The sequence below is a fragment of the Salvia miltiorrhiza genome, chromosome 8 (assembly GCF_028751815.1).
Source record: "Salvia miltiorrhiza cultivar Shanhuang (shh) chromosome 8, IMPLAD_Smil_shh, whole genome shotgun sequence".
Classification (NCBI taxonomy): Eukaryota; Viridiplantae; Streptophyta; class Magnoliopsida; order Lamiales; family Lamiaceae; genus Salvia; species Salvia miltiorrhiza.
In genome coordinates, this window is record NC_080394.1 from 37,172,394 (window position 1) to 37,183,128 (window position 10,735).

At 49.3% G+C, this 10,735-nt stretch overlaps 1 protein-coding gene across 1 annotated transcript; it reads left to right on the forward strand.

The window, feature by feature from the left end:
- The first annotated feature begins 4,275 nt into the window (after positions 1 to 4,275).
- Positions 4,276 to 4,953, forward strand: LOC130998421 (uncharacterized). Its single transcript, XM_057923836.1, has one exon. It carries the CDS (start codon positions 4,276 to 4,278, stop codon positions 4,951 to 4,953), a length of 678 nt encoding a protein of 225 aa, XP_057779819.1.
- Positions 4,954 to 10,735: the final 5,782 nt, after the last annotated feature.

A 10,735-nucleotide genomic window follows, 5' to 3' on the forward strand; every position in this document is an offset into this window, starting at 1 on the left:
AGCGAGGCGGCGCCGCCCTCAGCCGACCAAGAGAGAGGGAGAGCCAAGAGGGAGAGTTGAGAGAGAGGCGTGTGTTTTATGTCTTGTGTGTGTGTGTGTGTGTGTGTGTATTGTGTTTTTTTTATGTATGAATGTTTAGGGTAGCGTTTAGTTGGGCTCAAGCCATTATTTTTGAAATGGGCTTCTCTTTTTTTTTTGGGGGGGGGGGAGAGTTGGGCTGAATTTTTTTTATAAATCTGATGGGTATTTATTTAATTGATTGGGCCCAATTTTATTTAATTATTTAGGTTGTTATTTAAATAAGGGAAAAGGTGCAGATTAACCCTCGAAGTAGTAGCCCCTATAGCGTAAAACTCCCCTTAGTCACTGTGTGTGTAACTAAACCCTTGAACTCCGAGAAAAGGGTGCAAATTCCCCCCTCTGACCTAACGTCGTTATCAGCCGTTAGTCAACTTTTTTTTTTAATTAACTCTCATCTCTCTCACTCAGCCCTCTTTCTCTCTCGGCCACTGCACCGCCGCTAACGGTGGTTGAATCACCAAGTTGTTGGATCATCTTTTATCAGCAACACAAACGATTAATCGAATTCCAATCAAATCGATATTATATAGAAATAGCAAAAATAAGGAGGTTATGATCGTTACATTGTGAGAGGCGTCAAATTTGGCGACGGCGTCGATGCCTTGCCAAACATCACGAACTCGCGAAGCTTCGAGGCGACTGGCTTTCTTCTGTGGCGTGATTTGGGGCGACCTTCGCACTATCTTTTGTTGAAGCAAAGCACAGAGGACAACCGCAAGTTTGACAGAGAGCAGCCGGTGGTGATGAGGAGCGTGCGCGGGCGCTCTTCGTTCAAAATTCGAGCGATGGAGGCAGGCCGGTGCTAAGGTTCAATCCTTCGTCCTCTTCAGAGGAGAATCAAACAGGAGGCGGCTCTCTGGCCGGGTGCGGCTACACTAGAGCCATGGATTGGCTGCTTGCCGGCCTTTTAGCAGCGGTGGCAGCGATTTCGCCGTATTTGAGAGAAAGAGGCGACTCCTCATCGAGAAAAGCTAGGGCTCGCGATCTGTCACAGATTGAGAGAGAGAGAGCATGCGGTGGGTGTCATTGGCGGTAGGTGGCCGGTTTGCCGGATATCACGGCGGCGATTTCGGACGGAAGGGGGGAATTAGGGCTCGCCCTTGACGCTGAGCGTGTGCAGCCGAGAGAGCTCTGGGGTTTAGGGCCCAAGAGAAAAGGAAAGGGGCGGCGCCCTCGGCCAGCCTCGCCTGGCCTCGCCGGAGCTTAAATCAGCGGCGGCGGCGATCAGATTTTGGAGGAGGAGGGCTCCCTGTTTTTTTGTGCGTGACTTTTTGAGAGAAAAGAAAGATGAGAGATAATTAAAAAAAATGACTAACGGCCGTTAACGGCGTTAGGTCAGAGGGGGAAATTTTCACCCTTTTCTCGGAGTTCAGAGGTTTAGTTGCACACACAGTGAGTAAGAGGGGTTATACGCTACAGGGGCTACTACTTCGGTCAATCTGCACCTTTTCCCTTTAAATAATAAGGCTGCAAATTTTGGCCTTATTTTTTTTAAAAAGTGTTTGAATTTTCACTAAATTATTTAGTGGATTTAAATCTCTTCATTAATTTTAAATATTCAATGTTGGGATTATTTATTTTAAATGAAGTCCATTCTATTAATTTAAATTATTGATAGACTTTTAAAGGAAATATTTTGGGGATTAAACCCTTATTATATGATTTAATTATTGATGATGAGTAATATATGCGGAACAGAGGAATGACTTTACCAGGGGAATCACGGGGAGCAGCGAGATGGTTCTCGGCAGAGGAATCACACTCGCCAGAGGAATCACACTCACCAGAGGAATCACACTCGCCAGAGGAATCATATTCGCCAGAGGAATCACGCTCGCCAGAGGAATCACGCTCGCCAGAGGAATCACCAGAAACGCGGGGAAATCTCCCGCGTGAGGGCGATTTTACTATTATGCCCCTGACCACGCAAGACGCATGCTCCGGTGCTGATTTTACTATTTTACCCTCCATATGCAATCTATAAATAGGGACATACGTGCTCCTTTGTGAACAACGCAATCTTTTACTCTCAATACAACAGCAGCTTTTCTCTCGTTCTAGCATTCTGATTACTTCCTTTGTCTTCTCCGATCAATCAAAACTAGGTATAACTCACGATTTACTCACAATTCACCGATTAGATAGATACCCACCCTCTCATGTTTCACCATCTGGCGCCGTCTGTGGGAACAAATGGGCTAGGACGTGAGTTTTGTTCGCCGGCGCATGCAGATCCGAAATTCCGGTCGGATTTGCGTGCGCAGGCACCGATCGAGCTGCTAATCTGGTTATCCACGTGAATCCGAGTCCATAATCCTGTTTTCCGGGCCGATCTACCTATAAATCTTTGAAATCTGCATTTAATTGTATTTTTTGTGCATGGGGAAAGGTGGTGGAGGTCGCGAATTGGGAGATCTGTGTTTATTTCATGCATGATTGGGATAATTATGTGCGATTGCAGTGTTTCTTCGTAGAATTGGTGTTTTCCTTACGGATCTAACGAATTGCATCGGTGGGTTGGTAGTTGACACTCTGTTTTTGTTGTCCTGGGTCTTTCGCTGTTGATTTACGGATTGTTTTTCGTATAAGGTGATAATTATGGGTGATTTTCATGTTTTCTCGTATAATTTTCATTTTTATACCGTGTCTAACATGTTCTACTAGCAATCTGATCGGTTGATGTGTTGATTATGTTGTTTTTGGGTTTCGTGGTCGTCTTAATGCATGATCGTGATAATTATGGGTTGTGATTTTTATGTTTTCTCGCATAATCCTCATTTCCTATCATGCCTAACGTATTCCGCTAACGAATTTCTTGGTTGTTGCTCTGATTATATCTGTCCTGGGGTTTCTTTACTTAGCTCGCCTGATAATTCGTTTTTTCTGCTAGATCCTAATACGAGTTCAAAGGGGAAATCTCTGTCATTCGTACTCTGTTATTTCGATCTATGCCCTAGGTTTATTTCCCAGCGTATAGAGATATCTTGAGGGGGAATTTTTTAACGGTCTCCGCACCGGTGTTCTGGATTTCTTATCTCGGGAATTTCGATCATTAAGGGAGGATCGATTCATTTGTTATCTGGATTTTTCTCACATTGTTTATGTGCAGGTACTATGGGTTCCTCTGAAACTCGTCGTATTCTGGAGAAGGAGTTCGACAACGTGGGGTCTGGCTCTGCTGCCCACACTACTGAGGTACCCACCTCGCTGTTTAATGGGCTGCCCACCGGCACCGTCTTCACTTCGCCGCCGGGTTTTCACGCTGTCTCAGCCACTCCGCCGAAAGGGCAAAATGTTGGTATCCAGAGATTTGCTCTGGTGACACCAGGTTCCGATGCACCAAGCTTGGTCCCCACGTCTGGTGGTGGACCGCTGAACTTCGGGTTGACAGAGCTGATGCTGGCTCTGCTCAACTATGCTGCCGTGCGCCAAGCACTGGGCACCCCGCTGTTGTCTACTGTTCCCACCACGGCTCCGCTGATCGGAGCACTCATTCCGCAGGGTACTGAAGCCCCGCCTCCCACTGCTCAGGAGATGAACAACCAACTCACCAACGTACAGGCCTCGTTGCCTAAAGAGATTCAGAGAGTTCCCGCTGATAAGGAATTGGAGAAAAGGCCAGAGGGGAGTCGAGTCAGGCTCAACAGTGTTGTGAGAAGGGAGGGGGTTGATGAGTCTGATAGTCAATCTGTCTCGCTAGTGTTCGAGGAGGAAAGGTCGAGGGAGAATGCACGACTAAAAAATCAAGTGTCGCAACTGAAACACCAGCTCGAAGACCTGGAGAATTCACTAAGGGAGAGGTCCCAGAGGGATGACAGAGGACAGAGGTCATAGAAATCAAACCGAGCAGAGAAATCGCATCGGTCAGAGAGATCCCATTGTTCAGAGAAATCACGTTATACAGAGAAATCAGAGGGACAGGAGCTGGAGTATTCCTCTGGCAAGCCAGAGCATAAGATTCACAAGCGTCACGCCCATGACGCACCGAAGGAAAGAAGGGAGCATGGTAGATATAAGGAGGATAAGAGGGCCAAGACGTCAAGGTTCCACCCCATCAACAACCGCAGTCCTTTCTCCGACGACATTCTGGCGGATACTTTGCCCAGAAGCTACAAACCTATTTCGTTGGACTATGATGGTACCACTGATCCAGAGGTACACCTCAACCGGTTCGAGGGACTGGTTACTCTACATATGTACATTGAGGGCATTAAGTGCCGGATTTTCTCCACCACATTGACTGGACCCGCCCAGCTATGGTTTGGGACGCTCGCCCCAAATTCCATCTGTTCGTTTGACGAGTTACAAGTACGTTTTCTGAGACAGTTCGCGAGCTCGCGAAGGGTGGGGAAATCAGCCATCTCGCTGATGGACATTAAACAAGATCAGAACGAAACTTTGCGGGAGTATACTGCCAGGTTCAATCTCGCTGCTCTGGAAGTGCCAGAGGCGGAATCCCAAATCAAGAATTGTGCCTATGTCAGAGGGCTAAAGCCGGGGCTCTTCTTTGATGAGCTGCAAATCAGACCGGCTAGGGACTTCGACGACATCATGTCTAGACTACCAGGGTATTTACAGCTGGAGGATGCCAGGATGGCAAGAAAAGCCGAAAACGACAAACATAAAGCTAAACGAGCCGAGCAAGCACCAGAGAAACAACGACACCAGGATAGGGCTCCTTTCAGAGGGTTACCCCCGAGGGTACCTCCTCCCCAAGCAGAGGGACCACCTCGCCAGCAACGCACCGTGAATGAAGTTACTCGTTTCGACGAGTACACCCCTTTGAACAAGACACCGGAGGAAATCTTCCATCTGATCAAGAATCAACCGTTTTTTAAGGCGCCTGGGACTTACAGAGATGGGCAGCCCTAACAACAAACTATGTGAGTATCACAATGCCTATGGGCATTTTACCAAACATTGTGGGCATCTGAAGCATCAGTTGGAGTTTTTGGTGCGGGCAGGTAACTTGGATCAATTTATAGTCCGAAGGAACGAAGCCCAGGCACAGAGGCCAGAACAGAGGAATGTTACATAGATGGCACGACAACTTGTAGACCAAATACTCTTTTTCCCCACAGGGGTTTTAACGAGGTTCGGGGCCATGATATCAATAAAATCGGATACGTCATTTTGGGGAATTCTCTGGTGTCGACTCATTTACTTTATGTTATTTCTTTACAAATATATACTTCACTTAACATGTTCATGCAGAGCATTGCACATGCGACCAGATGGGGGAATAGGGTGTACACCCATAACTCACAAATTGCTACTTGGCAAGCCAAAAGGGGAAACAAATTAAAAATTACTTCGCAAGTCAACGGAAAAATAAACAACCAGGGGCACCGCTCGAACAAAGGGAAGAGCAGAGGAATCATGCTCCCACCAGAGTAGAGGGATCATGCTGCCACCAGAGCAGAGGGTTACACTTAACCGTAAGCCACGAAAGTTGGTTGCACCCCCCGGGTCTTCCATGCTCCGTGCAGGGTATTATTTCTGTTCAACCGTAAGCCACGAAAGTTGGTTGCACCCCCCGGGTCTTCCATGCTCCGTGCAGGGTATTATTTTTGTTCAACCGTAAGCCACGAAAGTTGGTTGCACCCCCCGGGTCTTCCATGATCCGTGCAGGGTATTATTTCTGTTCAACCGTAAGCCACAAAAGTTGGTTGCACCCCCCGGGTCTTCCATGCTCCATGCAGGGTATTATTTCTGTTCAACCGTAAGCCACAAAAGTTGGTTGCACCCCCCGGGTCTTCCATGCTCCGTGCAGGGTATTATTTCTGTTCAACCGTAAGCCACAAAAGTTGGTTGCACCCCCCGGGTCTTCCATGCTCCGTGCAGGGTATTATTTCTGTTCAACCGTAAGCCACGAAAGTTGGTTGCACCCACGGGTCTTCCATGCTCCGTGCAGGGTATTATTTCTGTTTAATCGTAAGCCGCGAAAGTTGGTTGCACCCCCCGGGTCCTCCATGCTCCGCGCAGAGGTCACTACTTAATCGTAAGCCGCGAAAGTTGGTGGCGCCACCCGGGCCCTCCATGCTCCGCGCAGAGTGTTCAAGCTTGGATGGGAAACAGCAAAGGAATGTTTGGATAAGAAGCAGCAGTGAAATCCTCACCAGAGGAATCAACGAAATTCTCGCCAGATGAGTCAACGAAATCCTCGCCAGAGGAGTCAGCAAAATCCTCGCCAGAGGAGTCAGCGAAATCCTCGCCAGAGGAGTCAACGAAATCCTCGCCAGAGCAGTCGGCGAAATCCTCGCCAGAGGAGTCAACGAAATCCTCGCCAGAGGAGTCAGCAAAATTCTCGCCAGAGGAGTTAGCGAAATCCTCGCCAGAGGAATCAGCGAAATCCCCGCCAGAGGAGTCAACGAAATCCTCGCCAGAGGAGTCGGCGAAATCCTCGCCAGAGGAGTCAGCAAAATCCTCGCCAGAGGAGTCGGTGAAATCCTCGCCAGACGAGTCAGCAAAATCCTCGAAACAGGAGTCAGAGAAATCCCAGAGAGGAAGATCAGAGAAACGCTTGGAACAAGCACAGCGGGCCAAAACAAAGACGTTCCCAGTAGAGGAATCACAAAGACTTCAACAAAAACAGAGATCATACCCTACTTTACAAAAAACATACGTCACAGCGTGAAGTCCGAAAATGCAAGCTCAACATCAACAAGCAACAAAGCAACATGAAGAGTGAGGGAAGGCAGAACTAGCATAGAAATTTAAGAGCAAAGACAAGTTGTGCAGAAATTCCATCTACAACGCCACGACGGCGGCACTGTACACCAAGATCAGAACAAATACTAAATATTTACAAATTTGAAACTACAAAAATTTGGATGAAACTAGGGGAGGAGACAACAAGAGCAGTCAAGAGGGAGGAGCAGAGACAGTGGAGTCAGGAGCGACAGAGATGGGAGGATTTGCAGCAACCGGAACAGTGGGAGTAGAGGGGACCGGAGCAGGGGTGACAGCCGCAGAAACCTGGCTAGAGGAGGATCCCTCCACAAACACCGGCAAGGTGCCAGTATCCTTCACCCTAGGGAGACGGGCTTCCACATCCAGCAGCTTCACAGCTTCTTGCACATATGATGTTTCATCTCTGTACAGGGCAAAAAGTTGATCCACCGCGGAGGAGGAGGAAGCAGAATCTTCGAAGGATGAGGCCGAAAGACCAGAGGGCAGGGGAGACTCCATGTTGTATTGCGAAAACCCCTGGGTGCTGCTAGCAGCTGGACCCCACAACCGGTTCACGAAGCCCACCAGGGAAGCACAGAAGGCAGGCATGTACATCGGAGCAACAGGCAATGAGTCAGACCCGACCCCAAAGGCAAAATAGGGAAGGGCCTTCTCCAATACCGGATACCACCACACCGGCTTCTTCGGGGAATCCTCAGTGATCCCCATCAGCTGGTTCACGTCTTCATCCTTGATGTTCTCCATCAAAGCCGGCATGTTCAGGGCAGCAATTTGCTCCGGGGCCACCCCCTCCATCTCCAACACCTTTGTGGCGGACTGTTTTATCACATAGGCGAAGATGGACCCGAAGCCCTCCAGATAGTCTGGAGTTTGCTTGAAGGCCGCCAAGGTGCCCTCCAACATTATCCCGAGGAAATGCTGGCCTTGCAGAGACAAGAAATACTCCAGACGCTGGTCCCGTGCCCCCTAGACATAACCACGGTTCTGAGCCTCCACACAGGTTTTCCTCCAGCCACGCATGGCCTCCTTGTAGTCATCATCATACCTCGCCTTGAATCTGGCAAGGCTCTCATGACTTTCCTTCGTCACCCTCGCCAGTTCAGAGGCCAAGGATGCCTTCTCCACTTCTGCCTGTGCAAGCTTGGCTCGCAGCTCAGCCACTTCCGCCTCTGCCTTACTGAACTGCTTCACAGTACCAGCAACTTGCTCGTCGCGTTCCTCTGTCCGTTTCCTCTCTGCCTCCAAATCCTTCTCCAATGCACCGTAATCATCGATGCAATGGACCACCTCCCCGACCTGGGATTCCAGCTGCAGGGAATTGACGGGAAATAGTTAAAGCAGGGAAATCAAAAGGTCAGAAATATAAAAATGCAAACTTGTTAATGGATGCAGGGTACCTGAAGCACCAGGCGGCTAAGGGAATTCGCCAACGCAGCTCTCGCCATCTTTTGTGTGGACTCCCTATCCTTGGGATGGATACGGGAGAGAAGGACGTTGACAAACTCACGCCCCTTTAGGGACGAGACTGGCTTGGGACCCGGGGCCTCAGATTCCTCTGCGGGCAAGGCCGGCGCCTTACCCCTATCAGCATCCACGGAGTCTGCTGCCTCCGTTTCACCTGCCGTCCTGGCTTCAGGATCGACGAACTTGATGCCTTTTTCGAAGCGTGCCTTGCGACGCCTCTCCGCGAGCTCTTCCGCGGCAGACTTCTTTTTCCTTTGAACCACTCGGGACCCGGGAGTAGGAATATTGCGGAGTGATCGGATAAGGGGCACATCATCTTCGACGTCCTCGGCATCCTCAACATCCACCACAGGAATGATGGGTTGCCCTCCACTCTGGCCCGAACCAGAACCCTTTGTCTTCCGGTTGTCTGGGCTAAATGTAAGAAGAACACCCATGTCCTTCCCCTTGCCAGGGGGTAAGCGTTGCGCGAGAGTGGTCTCCTCTGGCACGACAGACACCAGCTGGGAGATGTCCACCCCGGTATCCACGGGCTGTCCAGAACCCTGGCCCTCCTCGCCAGAGGGACGGTCGGCGGAGAGTTCAGACCTGCACTTGTTTCTCCACGACATCCCTGCAAACAAAATAGGGTTTTATTAACAAAAATGAGGTAACAAATAATTCTCACATATGCTACTAATGCCTATTTTACCTATGGATCCAGGAGGATACAAGGGAAACAAGCCATTGGCTGCCAAGGCCGAGGGATTTTCAGTGAGATCTTTGCAGGGGAATGGCTCTTGGTTGTGGAGGGCATTAAGGTTGCTCAGCACTCCCAGGTCGTGATCAGAGGGGATTCCTTGGGAGGCCGGCTGGTATTTGGTGCGGGAGGTATGCGATCGCAGCTCTTGGGCGCCATACTGGTGCCAAGTACCGGAAGTGGTCTTCACATAACAGTAAGAGTGGAGAAAGTCTTTATCATAGGAATTCAGGGGACTCAGGAAAAGGGCGGGATATTTCTTACGCGCGACAAAGCTATACAGGGGCCCTCCCTGCAATCTTAGGGATTGGGTCTGGGCAAACAATTTGAAAGTATCTACAACACCATGGGCGGTGCAAAGGATATGAAAACAGTATAACCTCCGAATGGCGGAGGGGGCTATTTGATAGAAGGGGATTTTGAAGAGGTTGGCTACACTTACTAGAAGTGGAGGAGGGGGAAGTCTCAGACCGGCATCTATCTGGGCTCGCCAGATGACCACCATATTCATGTTTAGTTTGTCGAAAGTAGGCATTAGGGCTTTGGATTGGGATTCGAATTCCAAACCCGCAGGCCGCTTACATAGGTCACACATCTTGTGCATGTTTGCTAGGCTCAATCGGGATTCAGGTATGGATTTGGGCGACCTAGGGGCTTTCTTCTTGCCCTTAGAAGTTTTAGGGGTGCGGAAGTAGGGAGAGAAGATCCAGAAGCCGATGGAGAAGTGCGGGGAGAACTAGGGTTCGAAGGAAGGGGAGAATCAACCGGAGAGGGTATGGGAGAGGGAGAAGGGGAGGAGAAAAAGTCAGGCTGGGCAACAGGGGCGGAGGAGGAAGCCATTATCGAAAAAATCTAAAAGGTCCTAGGGTTCTCACGCTCAATCAGAGCACCAACAAATCTCAAAATCACTTTACACTAAACACAAATATCGGGAGAGGAGGATACGCGAGTTACCTAAGTCAAAGAAAGATCGACAGTAAATACTGGAACGGAAGGGTCGCAGGAAATATGCCGGAAAAGAGAGAGGCTCGCCGAAAATCGCAGACGAAGAAATGCGGAAAAACTGAAGAAGATGAATAGTGGAAAGTAAAAATTCGAATCGACTAAGTAAAGGGTACGCGGGCAACTACCAACATACGGGATGAGTGACACGTGGCCCTAAAAAAGCAATCGACGGTAGAGGATTTCTGCAGGGAGGCGAAAGGACACGAGGGCTGAAAAGGTAACCTTGGGATACGAAAAAAGCACTGTGGAAAGGGCAGGCATTTAATGCTAATGACGTCACTCACGCGGACGAATATATACTCTGACTAGTTGCACCGTTCCAGAGCGAACTAGTCAGACCAGATGGGGGAGTAGCTGATGAGGAGTAATATATGCGGAACAGAGGAATGACTTTACCAGGGGAATCACGGGGAGCAGCGAGATGGTTCTCGGCAGAGGAATCACACTCGCCAGAGGAATCACACTCACCAGAGGAATCACACTCGCCAGAGGAATCATATTCGCCAGAGGAATCACGCTCGCTAGAGGAATCACGCTCGCCAGAGGAATCACGCTCACCAGAGGAATCACCAGAAATGCGGGGAAATCTCCCGCGTGAGGGCGATTTTACTATTATGCCCCTGACCACGCAAGACGCATGCTCCGGTGCTGATTTTACTATTTTACCCTCCATATGCAATCTATAAATAGGGACATACGTGCTCCTTTGTGAACAACGCTATCTTTTACTCTCAATACAACAGCAGCTTTTCT

Coding starts and splice junctions, on each gene's coding strand:
- LOC130998421 (XM_057923836.1), top strand. CDS start 4,276: ATGTACATTGAGGGCATTAAGTGCCGGATTTTCTCCACCACATTGACT.